Here is a 19,443-nt window from a genome sequence, read left to right as displayed (position 1 = left end):
CAACAATAAAATAAGATAGGGTTGTCCCAGAGGTGAAGTGGCCCTTTCAGTACATTCACTCAAGTACTGCACTTCTACTCCACTACATCTGTACTCTGTCAGAGGCAAATAATGTATGTTCTACTCCACTGTAATTATTTGACAGCTTTGAAATGACATAGTATCACATTTACGAAATGCAAACGTGTCACCATCTTCTATTCTAACTTAACAAAAAACAAATGCAATGACAACCGGAACTACTTATTTTTTTACAAACCAGATCACCCGGCTAGTTTTAGAACAAATACTGTACTACCAGGCTTTCCTCTGTGGTGGGGAGTCTGGTGAAGTGAGGTTAGTGCAACACAAGAAATGGATCAAAACCCTCAATAAAAGTCAAAGGCAAACAGAAAGCCTCAGGTTTTATTGAAAAGTACCAGCGAGTTTGCAGCAGACCCACAGTGTTCCGGAGGTTTGTTCCAGGTATGTGGAGCATAAAAAATGTAACACTGCTTCTCTGCAATCAATTTTGACCCCAGGGACTGAAAATATACACAGACTAGAAAGACTACAGTCAGTAGAGTGCATACAGTGTCAGCATTGTGCAATTGTCAAGAGATGCCATTTCCACATGTCAGGATAGTTCGGCTCTACTTTTTCTTCAGCGGCCGGAAATTAGCTCTCTGTTTGACTGTACACTGGGGGTTTCCTCCTGTATCTGCTGACAGGCACACACAATGGCATGACGTATTGTGGACTTGTTTCGGTAATTATATGCATTTCAGTCAGATAACTCACATAAATAGATTGAAACAAATAATATTTTATTATAGAACAGAATGTAAATACAAGTGTGAATGTAATACTGTCTCTTGGCGTTCAGGCTCTGTGATATTTTTTTCTCCGTGCTCAGACTGCCATAGTTTTGTCATAATAATGTAGATTAGTGCCAAGGCTTTTTCCTATTGAATTCACCTGATTCTCGAGGGCTCTGTGTACACAGCATGTGTCCATTATGTTCACGGGAGGTCCCGGTCACGGCAGACGAACGTCTTTTCTTTCACACGGAGAAGAAAAAATACCACCGCGATGATCCATGTGTAAGTTATGGTCCATAGAAAACAGGCCGTTTTGACCAAATGCGCGATATGGGAAAAGAATCCGAGATATCCACAACTTTCCAACATCCCATAGTGCATTGCGCAGAAGTTGGACGGAGCTTCCGGCACCGCAGCCGAGTGTGATCTACAAGCTCACAACGGCTGCATCTGCGACGCGACGGTGAGCTTGTATGTCTGCTGTTAACCGGAAGTGTGGTGCAAAAAATGCTCCAGTAAATTCCCGCGGAAAGAGGTGGATATCCCTTTTTCTGCAGCCATGATGAATACATGTGAATGGAGGCATCATGGGAAACTGAGTATTTTCCCTCACTCCTGCCCGTGGTAGCACGCTGGCAATGGGCTACCGGCAATGGCCGAAAGGGGGAGCCAGTGCTACCCCTGGCTCCATTGAATAGGGCCCAGTAACACACACACACACACACACACACACACACACACACACACACACACACACACACACACACACACACACACACACACACACACACACACACACACACACACACACACACACGAGAGAGAGAAAGAGCTGTATTGTCCACAAGGAGATAAAGTAGTTGTCTTGGGCAGTCAATGCTTCTCATAAAAAAATTAAAGCGTGAGAAACGTTTGACATGATTCTAGACAGTCGCTTCACTTTTAAAAAATCATCCTAAAACATAAAAGGGATATTTGACTATACAGCTGACACTGAAAGCACACGGACAACACGTCGGCTTAAGTGCTAAAGTGCTTGTGTATTGACTGCACATCGCTCTAAAACTACACTAAGATTTAGCAGGCAGCTTGACGGAGGCTGGAACAAAACGACAGCTTCCATTCCAGCCATTTGATTTGCAGTCTTCTTCCCCCTGACGGCAGACGGTTTGCATTCAGAGAAGAGGACAAGACAAGAGTTCACGGTTGTTGTTTTTTTGTTTTGTTTTCATCACTGCCTCTGCATGTCTCATAGTGTTTGTTCCCTGTTACCTTTATAGCTATTCTCTGCCTGCTGGCTACCGCATACAGCATGCTCTTACAGTGACTCATAACCTGACTCAAAGCTCTGAGATTGTACAAAATGTGGTCCATTTGGTGGGTTCAACACATAGACCGTAGAAAATGAATGGTTTCTATACAGACCGTAAATGAAGCCTATCTTTCAGCGATTTCAAATCTGCCATCTTTCTATATCCGGGCCTATTTCCGGTCCGAAATGTGAGTGGAAATTAACGATATTGGCTGCAAACGCAGCGAGGGCGGGTCTTCATGGGGTAGAACCAGTAGAAATCCTAGAAACATACACAAATGTACCCTACTTTATAATTAATTTTTAAATAAATGGCCAATGACCATAATCTACTAAACGCATATCATGATGATTTAAAATAGAAGAAGTGTTTCTGAAAAGGTTTACTAAGGTAATAAAATCAAGTGTAAAGTTCACGCAAAACTTCGTTGACTCCCATTGAATGTATTGACACCACCTAAGGTGAAATAACGACATCTGCTCAGCCATTAATAGGAAGAGCAGGCTCAACAAGAACAAGGAAGTATAGGCTTCAATTCCAGCTTAAGTATCACCCATTGGTTCAACATGAATTTGTAGTGCCATTTTGGCATCACATCAACACAGAGAGAGAAATGAAAAAGAAGGACAGCGGTTATAGTAACTACAAGGTTAGTTGTGTTACCGGAACATGCACTATATTGGTGACTCATTACAAAAAATAAAGTATATTCACAAGACAATTCAGATAGTCTTTGAATATTTTTTACCCGATTCTATAAATGTCTTGTAAATCCTTCTACTAAATCAGTGGTTCTCAAAGTTTTTCATGTCAAGGACCCCCCAAAATTACATGTATTTGGCCACGGACCCCCATCTAAAAATATATGTTGTTCCAGGGACCCCCAGAAGCAAATATTTGAATTACAAATGTTTGCTTTTAAAAATATATATTCCCCAAAAAATTACGATTTTTCAAAAATAGCAGATCTACAAGCTTGCAGCACGGCACTCGGTGCCACACTGTGAGCTTGTATATCTGCTATTTTTCAATAGTTAAAGCATTAAGTAAATGCTTAAATGGGTTAAAATTGCATATGTACTGTGATCCACTACAGTACAGTGTCGTACCAGGAGAACTTACAACTTACAAGGACACAGGCATCACAATGACAGATTAATTCTGCTTCTGTGATCCTGGCTTTATGATATTTAAATTCCCCCTGGGGGAATGGGGACCCCAACACAATCCTACTGCCACCATGGTCTCATGGGGACCTTTAGAAGATACAGTATGGCCATAATCCTCAGCTTAGGAGATGACTCTGTGGCCATAAGAACCCAATACAACGTTTGTGACAGGATTAGAACAGGCAGTGGTGTAAAGTACCTAAGGACATTTACTCAAGTAAGTACAACTTTGAGGTATTTGTACTTGACTTGAGTATTTCCAATTTCTACTCCACTACATCTCAGAGGAAAATATTGCACTTTTACTCCTCTACAATTATTTGTAAACGCTATAGTTACTAGTTACTTTGTAGATTTAGATTATTATTACAAAACATACATTAATTACTTCAGCCCTATATGCATTTTTTTGAAAATAGATGATCTACAAGCTTAGATTGTGCACTTGTAGATCTGCTATTTTCAACAATATTGACCAAATTAATAGAAAAAACTAAAATAAAAAGTATGTCATGACTTTCACTACTTTTGTGCGACAGTCTTGTATGATGATGTACGGCTTTCATTTAAGAACAACCATATATATTTGTAACTTGAAGATACAATATTTCTGCCTGACAGTGACGATAATGTGGGTTACAGAAACGTCGCTGTCGGGTGGAAATAATTATGTCCAATACTGTTACTTTTCAGGATTCTAATTCAAAAACTAGAAAAAGTATCAGATCAGCAGGCTCACTTCGAGCTTGTCAACAGCAGCGATGTGGACCTCATGGAAGGACCACAAGGTTAAGAGTATTCTATAAAAAGCTATTAATGCAACTTGGTTTGTCAAAAGACCTACAGTACGTTTTAGTAAACCAGACCTACATCTTGTGTGGATAATGCATGAGATAAGATAAAACAGTTATCTTTTTGAGGGAAATGTAATTGCTGCAAAGAGTATGAAGAGTAGACCCAAATATACACAATGCCGACATATTGACATGAGCACACTGCCACTTACAGTACACCAATACTTCAGTCACGCAATCGCAATCTTGTGTAATTGCGTGATGTCTTAGGGATAGCCTGCAGAGAAGCCTTTTGCTTGTGGTATTGAGGTCTCACACTCTACCCAAAGATGGTTTATCCTGTCTTGAACATAAAAAAAAAACAATTGTTTTGTATTATATCACCCTTCTGTAATCCCTCTCTCATCCTTTCATTCTCCATCAGTCACATTTTATAGGTTTTCGTTTGGAAAGTAGGTTAGAGCTTTCTTCTCTCTCTCTCTCTGACTGTGTTTGTGTGCCTTCTGTCTTGTCGCATTTCATTTCATGCTTTACACTAGGGGTGTGCGATATGACGATAATTATCGTCTCGGCGATACAGCTTTGCCACGATAGGCCATTTCAGAATATCGTTTCTCTCGTGATACAAACAGTCATTTAGAAAAGGCTCTGGAATCTGGATATACAGCGAGTGCACGTTCCATGAGTCGCAGCTCGATTGCTTAATTTATACTTCTATAGTACGGTGGTGTAATTCGCCAAAAAGAACAGATCTACAAGCTATAACGTGTCGCGGCTCAACGTGTCGTATAGCTTGGGGATCTGTCCCCTGCTTTCACGGCCCCTCCCCCGGGCAGCACGCAGACAGGCTACAGAGTGTCTACAGCACTGACTGAGTTGTGTGCAGGAGCTGAGGAGCACCGAGCAGCACGGCACACTGGCCCACGATTTAGTTTCACTTTCACGGGACTTTGTAAAGCAGGGATGCAGCTTGGCCTGCATTCTTTGGAGCATATTTTTCATAATGGATGCATTAAACTAACAGGACGCAAACTACTGTACTTATCCGTCCTGCTATCGCTATCAGCCATCTCACTGCTTGCAAAGCTGTGCTGGAGTCTCCACTCTGGCAGTATTGATGAGATGATTTAGATCACCTTGTAAATCCATGCTTCTGTTTTTATTAACTACAAACAAGTAGCTTTTTGCTGCGATTTGTAAAGTGCTTTGTTTGTTATGTTTTCACCATTGATGCATGCGTGTGTCGTCGCGTCTCGCGGTGAAATCGTAGCGTCTATTTTGCGTCTATTACATAATTGGCTTAGTTATAAAACCATGCCATTATTGTTAGTAGAAAAGCTAAAAGCTAGGATGATAATGAGTGAGTAATTCTCTAAAAAGAAAGCTTGTATCATAACAAACCTCCTGACTTTGGTTGGTCATAAGGTAATTTGTTTTCCCTGAAGTTTCAATGGTAAGGCATGGGTTGTTGTCAACCTGTGGGTCGAGACCCCCAGAGAGGTCCCGCCAAATTGTTTTGAAAATAGCCGATCTACAAGCTCACAACACTCAAAAAAACATTTTAAGGGAACCCATAAAACATTTCTGGGACCCATTTGAATGACCTGAACCATCATCACACCAACTAGTAAATATTTTGAGGTAAAAAATGATAATTGTTTAATCAAAAATCTGAATGTTATCATTAAAAAATCATAGATTAGGCTATCTATCTTTCTATCTGCAGCATAAAAATGAATAGATTATCTATAGAATATCTGTGTGGGTCTAATAATCATAATAAACCTAAAAACTCGCATAAAACAGTATCGTGATAATATCGTGTATCGTGATACTGCATGAAGCATATCGTGATAATGCTTTTTGCCAGTATCGCCCACCCCTACTTTACACCATGCCAAATCCGCTCCCCGAAATCCACCAAAAAGCCAGGGGAAAAGAGGCCTTACACAGAGACGCACAGTGAAATCCGGAGTGTTGATTTAACACAGTGACCCGTACACAGTCAAATGCTCAGTGTTATTTCATCCAATTGTAACTCTGGGACTATGCAAAACAAAATGCAACCAAATGGGTCCACAGTACTCCCACTGCGGAATTCACTCAGGATTTTACTGTGAGGCTATAATGCGTGCTTTCTCTCTCTCTCTCACACCCAACATGACTCGCCCCACTGTTTTCTATTTTAGTAGTTTTATTTGACCATTAGGAGCCAATTATTAATAAAAAAAAGGTGTAGGCTGAAGCCTTAGCTTATTGTGCCTTAGTGTACCTTTAAATCTATCTTAACTCTCTCCTAGATTTAACTCACTTTTCTTACCCTGCCAATTAGATTTGGTTATAGATATGGCAAATGTCGCTATATTCTCTGCTGTTATATAACCTACTGCATAATGGTAAACTTGACCACGTCTATATCATTGTTGAGTATTTCAGTAGCACCCCATATGCCCAGCTCTGCCATTGCATTCATTCAATGTGAACCCACTGCTCATTGTTCTTCACATTTTGCTTAGCAGAGAGCTTGAGACAAAATGTGCAAATTGCAAAATGCGCTATTTATGATGAGAGGGGGAAATTAGCCCAGGTTCAAGAGTTGTACAGTATGTGTCACGCGCTCATGCGAGTATTTACAGTGATGGGGAGATGAGAGGGAAGACAAAGGGATAACCAGAAACAGGGAGCCTGTTGTGTGAGTCTTATCTATTACGGCACTCAGGGTTTACTTTCAGGTCCCTTTTGGTTCCATTCGCACACACTCTGAGAGTTAAATCAACACCCCAGACTTTCTAGTGCAGCTAATGAGCTGACAAGCTGAGGAGCCTCATCTCTCTTCTCAGCTGAAATGTGTTAATTGGGAAGCATGACATGAGAAGGTGTGAGGTGGAGATGGAACAAAGAGCAAACACACGCACGCACGCACGCACGCGCGCGCGCCACACACACACGCACGCACGCACGCACGCACGCACGCACGCACGCACGCACGCACGCACGCACGCACGCGCGCGCGAGCAAGCACGTACGCACGCACGCAGCCACGCACGCACACCCGAGAGTCACGTTCTTCCACTTCTCCCACAGCGTCAGCAGCACCGTCTACTCTAGTCACTCTGGCTAGAAAAGGGGTCTTCAACAGGGGGTCCGGGACCCCTAGGGGGTCCTCAGAGTTACTACAGGGGGTCCTCCAAATCTTTGTGTGATAGAAACTTTTTATTCTCCTTTTTTATATTAACCACTTGAACCCTAGCGTCCATATTCGGAAAACTTTAGCCAACATTCTTACTGGTAATAGTGTACCTAACTACAGTACATATGCTGAAATCTACCTACGAGGGAAAAAAAAGGATGAATCAGACACTGTTTGGGATGTACCGGTAGTATCTGTGCATAAGTACTGTATACAATATGTACAAACCCAATCTTAGTGAATGAGGCCCCATGTCTCTGCTCCTATTTTTGTGTTTCAATTACCAGGCACCAGGTACAGTACTAGGACAGCAGTTCTCAAACTATGGGTCACAGCCCAAAGTGGGGTCGCAGGAAGGTGCCGTTGGGGTCACGAATTGGCAATAAAAATATATACATACATATATTTTTGATCAAGAAACAGTTAAAAAAAAAAAAAGAATCATTACAACCAACGTCAAGAGGACGCCCACTTGACCCTCCCCCTCGCGGAGTTACATTTAGACCAATGTTACATTAGCAAGCCAGGAAATCATTTTCACAGAAAACCAGTGAACCAGACCAGTTACCAACACATCCGCGATGGAGAAGAAAAAAAAACATTGCGTCGGATCAAGAAATGTGGTGGTTCTAGCAACCTATTTTGGCTAAATGCTTCAGTTTACACGTGTGTGCAGAACCACCTCCATAGCTCATATTGTTACCGTAGCGGGTTTTTTCTACTGCGTGATGTGACTTATACTTCACACATTGAAACTCCTGTCACACTGCTTACAATAGAAGGCTTTTCTCCGGTGTGAATACGCTCGTGTCTCTTTAGATTACTAACATCACGGAAACTCTTGTCACACTTTTCACAGTGGTAAGGTTTTTCTCCGGTGTGAGTGCGTTGGTGTTTCTTCAGATCACCTGAATCAATGAAACTCTTGTCACATTGTTTGCAGTGGTGAGGTCTTTTTCCGGTGTGAATACGTTGGTGTTTCTTCAGGCCACCTAACACAGTGAAACTCTTGTCACACTGTTGACAGTGGTGAGGTTTTTCCCCGATGTGGATCCTCTCATGCGTCTTCAGGTGACCTAATTGACTGAACCACTTCTCACACTGTTTACAGTGGTATGGTTTCTCCCCAGTATGAACACCCTGGTGTCTCTTTAGATGACTTACGACACGGAAACTCTTTTCACACTGTTGGCAGACGAATGGTTTTTCTCCGGTGTGAATACGTTGGTGTTTCTTCAGGTCACCGAACTCATTGAAACTCTTGGAACACTGTTTACATTGGTAGGGTTTTTCTCCGGTGTGAATACGCTGGTGTCTCCTTAGATTACTTTTATCATTGAAATTCTTTTCACAATGTTTACAAGGGAAGTTCTTTTCTCTAGTGGATCCGATGATGTCCGCTTGTTTCTGGCTGGTTACGGAGCTGGTGATTTGCTGCGGGTCAGCAGAGGAGACTTGTCCTTCCTTCAACATTTGGAGGTTTGTAATGAAGAGTCGTCAATGCAGAGGAACACTTGGAGACTAGCGATGATCGCAGTAATGCTCACTGGCTTATAAGTAATGCCGATTGTGACGCTCTCGTCATCCCAATGAGGTCATGATGAGTCGGCCATACATGGACTTCCAGGTCAGACGTGCCCTAATAGGGGTAACCTAATGTCGCTTTACCATAGCGCAATACCATGTTTCTGCTTGTATTTTTTGAGCGGTGCAAACCGCTCCTACGTTTCCCTCTGTCTTTTTTTTATTGCAGATGTACTCTGATGTCATAGTACGACGTCACAGACTGGCCCGGACATGGAACACCATATATGGGCATAAAAGAGAGCCAGACAGACAGAGATAAGAGATCTCCATATAATGTATGGGCATGAAAGGGACGCAGACAGACAGACAGACAGACAGACTGATACAACGGGTATTGCACGACTGGCAGGGCCAAGCTGGGCTAAGGCAGGGCCAAAATGATAACGATGTTGACTACTGAGGGGGGATCAGGGACGTGCTGGGCCCCTGATTCAGCCCGGGAAAAAGAGTTGGAGAGGTCCTCATTGTGTCAGCTGGTCCTGATGCTGAACAAACCAACATCAGAGCCTCCTAGAGACACTCCTAACAACAACCCGCCTCAGGACAGTGACATCATTCCCCAACAAATCCGACCCAACCAAATTATGAATCAACAGAAACAAAAATATGAAAACTATTGGATAGAAACAACAAAAACACAAAGTAAACTAAATTGCTATCTGGCCCTAAAAAGACAATACACCGTGGCAGAATATCTGAGCATGGTGACTGATAATAAAGTGAGAAAAACCTTAACAATGTACAGACTCAGTGAGCACAGCCTGGCCATCGAAAAAGGCAGACATCGACAGACCTGGCTGCCCATAGAGGACAGACTGTGTTCTCACTGTGGTCAAGGAGTGGTGAAGACAGAGCTCCACTTCTTGACTGCATGTGACAAATACAAACAAATAAGAGAGGAATACTACCCTAAATTCACACAAATAACAAAAATAAAGATACAATTTGACTCCATCCAGGCAATCCCATATTTACTAGGTGAGAAAGCCGAATGTTCAAGGTTGGCAGCAAAATATGTAGCAGCCTGTCACAAAATGAGGGACAACGGGTGAACACTATAAGTGTTGATCACTATGAATAGACTAATGTCATTTTGCTTATATTTTTCTTTGTTTTGTTCATATTGTTCTGATTTTGAATATGTATTATTTATATTATTATTTTGTATCATACTGTATTGTAATGCTTTGGCAATGTAAGAATGCTTGTCATGCCAATAAAGCTTATTTGAATTGAATTGATTGATCTCTCTCTCTATAGCGCTGCTGCTGCTACTGCTGCTACTCAAAGATTTGTGACAAGTGACAAGCCAGTGGGCCAATTACATGAATTATATTTCGTCGTTGTCGGGTGGAAACCTTGTATGTCCAAAACCGTTTGTTTTGTATTTATCATTTTAAAAATGATTTAAACTAGTGAAAACAGCAGATCTACAACAGCAGATCACACAACGCCTCGCAGTGCTTGTAGATCTGCTGTTTTCACTACTTTTGTGCGACGGCCTTGTATGATGAAGCAGGGCTTTGCTTTGCAAAGAAATCTACAAATTTGAAACTTGGAGATACGAGGTTTCTGCCCAACAGTGACGATTTACTTTGTTGGCCGCCCAGCCCCCAAAATGGAACGAAGGCAGACATTTTATTTTTTATTTTTTCCTAATGGCCGGCCTGGACCGGCCGGGAATGAACCGGCCGTTCGGGAGTTGTCCCGCTTTTCCCAATGGCCAGCACGTCCCTGGGGGGGATCCAATTTCTGCAGTCACAGTCGCATTTGTGTATCCTTATGAGTAGAAAAATGAAAGATAGCTGGCAGCGGTTAGTAGTTTGGTTAGTTAAGTACCACATTTAAGTACAATTTTGAGGTACTTTTACTTACTACTGGAGTATGTCCATCCATTTTTCAATACTTTATACTTCTTCTCAACTGCATCTCAGAGGCAAGTGTTGTACTAACACAACAACTTTGTAGATTTAGGTTATTTGTCAAATTTAAATTCAGCAATCTAAGCTTGACTATGTTTTACTGATGAGAGCAGGTGAGAGCAGGAGTGCACCTGGTGAGACGTAGGAGGAGCCCGGCCAGGAGTCAACCCACAGAGCCTGGTCCTTCCACGCGCCAGATTGCCTCTCCCAGTCTCGGCAGAGTAGTTCCGGAGCAGCGGAGTGTGGCCCTGTCTTTCCCTAATGGGACTGATCGTGGGCAGCTACTGGGGCGTAAAGGCGGGACTTGATCACCCCGGGTTGGGTCACCTAGGCGAGGGGTATGATGTTGTGAGACCCTAAACCCCTATGACCTTGGGCTACATCACTGAGGATACGTCCCAGGTGCATCCATGCAATGTTTTTTTTTTTTTTGTGTTGACTCATCTTGTTTGTTTTTAATAGTACTTAGTTTATGCTAGACATAACTGGCTTGACAAACTTTTAAGATGCCCTGAAGATGAACACACACACACACACACACACACACACACACACACACACACACACACACACACACACACACACACACACACACACACACACACACACACACAAACACACACACACACACACCCTGCTGCCAACAAACTCTGGCAGCACGCAGGGCATCTCCAGGGCATGGGGACGGGCTCCAGCACAGAGCCAACACTTCAAAGACTTGACTGATGACTCTAATTGCAAGCTGGCACCCTGCTGTTAGCTGACAGGGAGCGCTACAGTGCCCTCTGTTGGCCCTGAGGGGGAACTCTGGCCCTGACCCAAACACCACCAGTGCTTTGATATGTTACTACACACACACTATCTGTGTTCTCAGCTATTAAAACTCAAACTTGAAATGTACGTCGTCACTGTCAGGCAGAAACCTTGTATCTCCAAGTTTCAAATTAGTTTTTTCATAAATTATAGCCCTGCTTCATCATACAAAAGTGTCGCACAAAAGTAGTGAAAATAGCAGATCTACAAGCACACAACGTGCGCTTGTAGATCGGCTATTTTCACTATTTTAAATCATTTTTAAAATGATAAATACAAAACAAACGGTTTTGGACATACAGGGTTTCCACCCGACAACGACGACGATATGTTCTAGCATTCTTGGAGTACACAGAAAAATCCTCAGAATTAATGAATCCAGTTGTAACTCTGAGAGTGTACAAATGTAACCAAATGGACCTGTGATTTACCGCACAGGATTTGACCGTGCACCATGTCTCCCATGGCTTATATGGGTTGATAAGTCACTGCTCTGCACTCCAAGAGAGTTGGAGTTGCCTCTGACCAACTCGAGTCAACAGCAAAAATTGGCGGGGCACTTTGCCAACGTGATTTGGGGCTTCTACCCCGGCTGTAGAGTTGGACCGGGTGACATAATTTACCAGCTCTCTCTCACACACGCACACGCACACACGCACACACACACACACACACACGCACACACACACACACACACACACACACACACACACACACACACACACACACACACACACACACACACACACACACACACACCCCTCTGTCAGGTTAGGTTAGGATAGCTTCTAGCTGCTGGAAGTAATGGCCCATGATGACCCAGGCCGGTCTGCAAAGTATAATTCACCCTCAGACAGGGAAGCTTCAGAGGGCTGCCGTAGATCGACGAGTGACTGTGGTTGTGGGAGCAGTGGTGGAATCAAGATGAAAGTCCGGAATTCAATATGTACTTTCATAAATTTATGAAAGTATTGGCATCAAAAAGGACTTTAAAGTACCACAATTAAAGTACAAATTGTTTGGAAATAGCAGATCTACAAGCTCGCAACGCGTTGTGAGCGTGTAGATCGGCTAATTTCAAATAGCCTAGGTATAAAATAGGACTAAAGTGGTTTATGTTTGTTTCATAATATTATAATTTATACCTGCAAAGTAACTAATAAATAAAGTTTTCAGATAATTGTAGCGGAGTACAATAAAGTACAATATTTGGATCCGAGATGTAGTGGAGTAGAAGTAAAAGTATTGGAAATTGGGAAATACTCAAGTAAAGCAAATACCTTAAAATTGTACTTAGGTTAGGGTGACCATATTTCCAGCCGCTCAAACCAGGACACGAACCACTGTTGCCTAAAACCGGGACCCTCAAAGCAATGCGCACGTTACCGCGCACACGTGTGCCCATTCTCTAACGTCCGTGCACGCGCACATACGCACCGCAGGGTTGCATAAAGGCAGTGAGTGATTAACAAACAGCCTCAGCGTTGATTTCAACCATGTGTTTTCTGATTGGTTAGGTGAGCATGTTTTCATGAGAAGAACATGACAAATGTCTATGCAACCACTGAAAACAGCTACTATCATTTTAATTCTGCCAAAAATGGGGACAATTTTGTAATGAATGTTAAAAACCATATTAGTGTTAGCGGGACACGGGACACGCAGCTTGAAAACGGGACAGTCCCGGCCAAACCGGGACGTCTGGTCACCCTAACTTAAGTACAGTACTTATGTAATTGTACTTAGTTTCTTTACACCACTGTGTGTGAGAGAGTTCACAGCACAGCAACCGCATAACACCGTACAGGATATATCATGTCTCGAGGTGTCAGATTCACACTTCACACCAGGATCCCAAAAATAAGGGAGCGTTGAACCAGACAAACTCACATGTTCAAATTGCCATCAGTTATAGTAAAACTGCAGTAACTTTGATCTGCAAAATACATTGTATTATGGTCAAGTACCATCAACATAATGTTGTTATGGATCATATCTACTGTCTATAGGCAATATTAAATCACATCAATGTACAGTATAGATGATATCAAGTCTCCATTGTCTATTACACAGATTACATGTGTAAAGGCCTACTGCAAATCTAACAAAAAGAGAAATGCAAAACAGCAGAAAAGATATGGACTTGACATCAGCTTTTATAATTACACCCAACTAACAAAACAAAACAAACAATCTGCACTCTCAAAGTTAAACATTTATAAATTACAATTTTTACAGTGGACAGACTCAAAGTCACATCTTTAAAAATAGTAATAATACAACCCTGTAAGATTTCTTATTGTGAAAATAAGTTCATTAGACTGTTGTCATATCTGGTGAATGACAGCGAGACGCGCGCACACACACACGCACGCACGCACGCACGCACGCACGCACGCACGCACGCACGCACGCACGCACGCACGCACACACACACGCACACACACACACACACACACACACACACACACACGCACACACGCACACATGCACACATGCACCCTGGCCTGTGTGTACAGATGGGAGAGGGTTCCCTCCATGCGCCTCAACAATCTGTTCAGGACACAGAGCACTGCCAAACCTCACCAGCAGGGGGAGCACAAACCAGGCGAGATGTTCAGTCATTCCACCACACAACAAAATCCTTTATTTTCATTCATTTTTCACACTCTTGTGGTTAATTCATTTAGTTTTTGATTGTGTTTGTATGAATTTGCCTCTACTGTCTGTGTGTGAAAGAGTTAATTTAAAGCACCTTGAAGGGGTCTCTCTCTCTCTCTCTCTCTGTGTCTGTGTGTGTGTGTGTGTGTGTGTGTGTGTGTGTGTGTGTGTGTGTGTGTGTGTGTGTGTGTGAGAGAGAGAGAGAGATATTGAAATAGATTGAAATTGAGAGAGAGAGAGAGAGAGAGAGAGAGAGAGAGAGAGGGAGAGAGAGAGAGAGAGAGAGAGAGGGATAGAGGGAGATGTTGTAGATGGACAGAGACATAAGCAGACAGAGAGTGGGAGAGGAGAGAGTGGGAGAGAAAGGGGGGGGGGGAACTTTGCAACAGTTCTATGGTTTGTCAAAGCGCCGCCCCTTTCGAGTCTCATGAGAGGGAAACCAGGAAAAACTCACAGAGCGACCGCTCACAGAGACAGACAGGAGATAAGATTTACCTTCATGCAACACAAGCTCCAGCGAGGGAGGAGGACAGCACTGTCTTTCCACAGCTACAGCTGACCCAGACAACCGAACCTGCTGCTGTCGACTTCAACACGAACCGGGATTCAAAGTGAAAGAAAACTTCAGGGAACATTCTAGAAGAGGGACTGTTACCTTGACTGACTGACTGACTTCCTGTCTTCTGCAGAGTTTTTGTAGCTTCAGTCAGAGACAAACTGGCTTCCATGTCTCTTTTTAAAGGTGGGGATTTCTCCTGTACTGTGTGTAGTGACACCTTTAAGGATCCTGTTATCCTGCCATGTAGCCACACTTTCTGTAAAGACTGTGTGCAGAAATGGTGGAGGGAGAAGACAATAAGGGAATGCCCACTTTGTAAGAAGACATCCTCAACGGCTGATCCGCCCGGTAACCTGTCTGTGAAGAACCTGTGTGAGATCTTCAGACAGCGGGAGAGACACCAGAGAGCCGCAAAACGTCAGAGAACTTCATCAGGGTCTGAGGATCTCTGCAGTCTGCACGCTGAGAAACTCAAACTGTTCTGTCAGGAATGTCAAGAGCCAGTGTGTGTCGTGTGTCTCCATTCCGAAAAACACTTCAACCACAGTTTCAGACCCATCGATGAAATTGCACTGAATCACAAGAAGGAAGTAGAGACATCACTGAAGCCGTTACAGGAGAAACTGGAGGTCTTTGATACATTTAAAACAAAGTTTGACCAAACAGCAGAACACATTAAGATCCAGACCCAGCACGCAGAGAAGCTGATTAAAAAACATTTTAAGAAGCTTCATCGGTTTCTACGAGAGGAAGAGGAGGCCAGGATCAAAGCACTGAGGGAGGAAGAGCAGCAGAAGAGTCAGATGATGAAGGATAAGATTGATGGTCTGAACAGGGACATATTAACCCTTTCAGACACAATAAAATCCATAGAAGAGGAGCTGAGTGCTGAAAACATCTCATTCCAGCAGAACTACAAGACCACGATGGAAAGAGTCCAGCTCACACTGCAGGACCCACAGCCGGTGTCAGGAGCACTGATAGACATGTCAAAACACCTGAACAACCTGACCTTCAGAGTCTGGGACAAGATGAAGGACATCGTCTCCTACACTCCTGTCATTCTGGACCCCAACACTGCCCATCCAGGACTGATCCTGTCTGACGATCTGACCAGTGTGAGATGTGGACCGATGATACAGCAGCTTCCTGACAACCCAGAGAGGTTTGACTACTGGTCCCGTGTCCTGGGTTCTGAGGGCTTTAACTCAGGGACTCACAGCTGGGACGTTGAGGTTGGAGACAGCACATTCTGGTCAGTAGGTGTGTCAGCAGGGTCTTACCACAGGAAGGGAAAGAGAGGGGGTCAATCATGGAGAATACGTTATAATGACGGTAAATACACAGCAGCCTCACCGTGCTCCATCCCTGTTCTCTCAGTGAAACACAACCTCCAGAGGATCAGAGTCCAGCTGGACTGGAACGGAGGAAAGCTGTCATTCTCTGATCCTAACACTGACACACACATACACACCTTCACACACACTTTCACTGACGCACTCTTTCCATTCATTTATAATGGTCACACTCTCCCGGTGAAGATGTTAGCAGTAAAGGTCACTGTAACTCTGGAACAACGTAGTTAGACATGATGATGATCATGATGAAAATGTTGAAGACGTGGGACTTGACCTTTACAACAGGGGGTCCGGGACCCCTAGGGGGCCCTCAGAGTTACTACAGGGTGTCCTCCAAATCTTTGTGTGATAAGAACTTTATTTTTTCTACACTAACCACTTGAACCCTAGTATCCCTATATTCTGTGTGGAACATTAGCCAAGAATAGCCGATCTACAAGCTCACAACGCCTCGCAGCGTGAGGCGTTGTGAGCTTTTAGATCTGCTATTCTTGACATAGAGGTTTGTTGTAGAGTGAAAAGAAAAGCCGACTAAGTATTGACGGTTCAAGTCGTTCAATATCTAAAAATACACATTAAACCAACAACCTACACTGACGATATTGCTGTCAAACAAGTCTAAGCTGTCTAAGGAATCTATGAAAATGTTTAATCCGCAACACAATTTTATACAATACGTAGTAGGGGACCCCTACTACGAAGACCCCTAGAAGACCGCTGCTTTACACTCACGGTCCCTTTGTGTGTACGTGACTGATGTGTGTGTGTGCTCAAACTACTGTAGATCTGTCCTAACCACATGCCTTTTGTACTTTCCATTAAATAACCTGTTAAAAAAGCATCCGTGTCATTTTATACTTTGGCTGTTCAATTGAGACAATTTGTGCAATGTGCATGCGTGCGTGCGTGCGTGCGTGCGTGCGTGCGTGCGTGCGTGCGTGCATGTGTGAGTGCGGGAGAGAGAGAGAGAGAGAGAGAGAGAGAGAGATTGGTTGTTATTCTTACATTTCTCACTGATGATGACGCACGCACACACGCATGCATGCACAGACGCACGCACACAGAGAGTTCTGACAAGATGCAACTTCAGTGCAAGCTCACAACTTCCATAGGAGAGAATACTGACCCACACAGCAAAATCCTCTGTGTTAGTTTAATTCATTTTTCACACTCTTGTGGTAAAGCAATTTAGTTTTTGATTTTGTTTGTATGAGGTTGCCTCTACTGTCTGTGGGTGAAAGGGTTAATGTAAAGCACTTTGAAGGTGTGTGTGTGCGTGCGTGCGTGCGTGCGTGCGTGTGTGCGTGTGTGAGTGAGAGAGAGAGAGAGATTGAAACTGAATTGAGAGAGAGAGATAGATAGAGAGAGAGAGCGACAGGGAGAGAGATATGATGTAGATAGAAGCAGACAGACAGAAGCAGACAGAGACGGATAGAGTGGGAGAGAGAGAGAGAGAGAGAGAGAGAGAGACTTTGCAACAGTTCTGTGGTTTGTCAAAGTGCCGCCCCTTTCGAGTCTCGTGGGAGGGGAACCAGGAAACAACTCACAGACCGCTCACACAGACAGACAGGCAGGCAGGCAACACAAGCACCAGCAAGGGAGGACAGTCTTTCCACAGCTACACACACACACACACACACACACACACACACAGCGAGACTTCTGATTCAACTGCAGTGCAAGCTCAAAACTTCCATGGGATGGAATACTGACCCAGACCACTTGAAACTACTGTTGACTCTGCTTTTATCAACTTTAAAAAGGACCAGGATTCAAAGTGAAAGTAAACTCCTAGAAGAGGAAGCGTTACCGCGACTGGCAGGCTGATTTCCTGTGTTTGTACTTATCTTCACTCTGAGAGACATAATGGCTTCACAGTCGTCTTTTTCAGACGAGTATTTTTTCTGTCCTGTGTGTCAGGATGTCTTTAAAGATGCCGTTGTCCTGTCATGTAGCCACAGCGTCTGTAAAGCCTGTCTGCAGAGATGGTGGATAGAGAAGAAAACAAAAGAATGCCCAGTTTGTAGGCAAATTAATTTAATCTATCCTCCACCCTGTAATCAGAAACTTATGGACCTGTGTAAGACCTTCATACTGGAGAGACATCAGCAAGCTGCAAAACGTCAGAGAACTTCTGTGGATCTCTGCAGTCTGCACGCTGAGACACTCAAACTGTTGTGTCAGGAATGTCAAGAGCCAGTGTGTGTCGTGTGTCTCCATTCCGAAAAACACGTCAACCACCGTTTCAGACCCCTCGATGAAATTGCACTGAATCACAAGAAGGAAGTACAGACATCACTGAATCCTTTACAGGAACAACGGGAGGTATTCAATAAAGTTAGAAAAGACTATGGTCAAACAGCAGAACACATCACGTCTCAGACTCAGTATACAGAGATGAAGTTGAGGGAACAGTTTAGGAGGTTTCATGAGTTTCTACAGAAGGAAGAGGAGGCCAGGGTCAAAGCACTGAGGGAGGAAGAGCGACTGAAGAGTCGGATGATGAATGAGAGGATTGAGGGTTTGAACAAAGACATATCAACCCTTTCAGACACTATCAGAGCCATAGAGGAGGAGCTGAGTGCTGAAAACATCTCATTCCTGCAGAACTATAAGACCACAATGGAAAGACTCCAGCTCACACTGCAGGACCCACAGCTGGACCCAGGAGCACTGATAGACGTGGTCAAACACCTGGGCAACCTGTCTTTCAGAGTGTGGGACAAGATGAAGGACATCGTCTCCTACACTCCTGTCATTCTGGACCCCAACACCGCCCATCCAGAATACAGCCTGTCTGATGATCTGACCAGCGTGACATTCGGAACGAGTCGGCAGCTTCCCAACAACCCAGAGAGGTTTGACAGGTTTGAATATGTCCTGGGTTCTGAGGGCTTTAACTCGGGGACTCACAGCTGGGATGTCGAGGTCGGCAACAACGTCAACTGGATAGTGGGAGTCTTGGCAGATTCTCACCAACGGAAGGGAGACGTACGCGGTCAATACTGGAGAATAAGGTTCCACGAAGGTAAATACACATCACGCTCCTCGACGGGGTCAACCGCTGATCTGTCATTGAGGCACCTGAACCTCCAGAGGATCAGAGTCCAGCTGGACTGGAACAAAGGAAAGCTGTCATTCTCTGATCCTGACACGAACACACACATACACACCTTCACACACACTTTCACTGACACACTCTTTCCATACTTTGATACTGGTCATACTGTCCCACTGACGATGTTACCAGGGAAGGTCAGTGTAACTCTGGACTAAT

The 19,443-nt window shown here is 43.7% G+C and overlaps 2 protein-coding genes across 2 annotated transcripts in view; one reads left to right on the top strand and one right to left on the bottom strand.

Moving 5' to 3' along the window:
• plppr2a (phospholipid phosphatase related 2a) overlaps nt 1–19,443 on the bottom strand; it is a gene marked incomplete at both ends in the record, with an annotated part of 42,214 nt that overhangs the window by 5,037 nt on the left and 17,734 nt on the right. The window lies entirely within an intron of this gene.
• LOC308284093 (uncharacterized protein) lies at nt 11,037–19,442 on the top strand (the record flags this gene model as incomplete). The annotated part of the gene is made up of 3 exons (XM_080724631.1): nt 11,037–11,113; nt 15,056–16,358; nt 18,231–19,442. 3 exons carry the CDS (start codon nt 11,037–11,039, stop codon nt 19,440–19,442), a joined length of 2,592 nt encoding a protein of 863 aa, XP_080580757.1.

The sequence above is a fragment of the Nannobrachium achirus genome (genome assembly GCF_963921795.1).
Source record: "Nannobrachium achirus genome assembly, chromosome: 4".
NCBI lineage: Eukaryota > Metazoa > Chordata > Actinopteri > Myctophiformes > Myctophidae > Nannobrachium > Nannobrachium achirus.
Note: the sequence above shows the minus strand (reverse complement) of the source record. Positions and strands in the feature narration are given on the sequence as shown.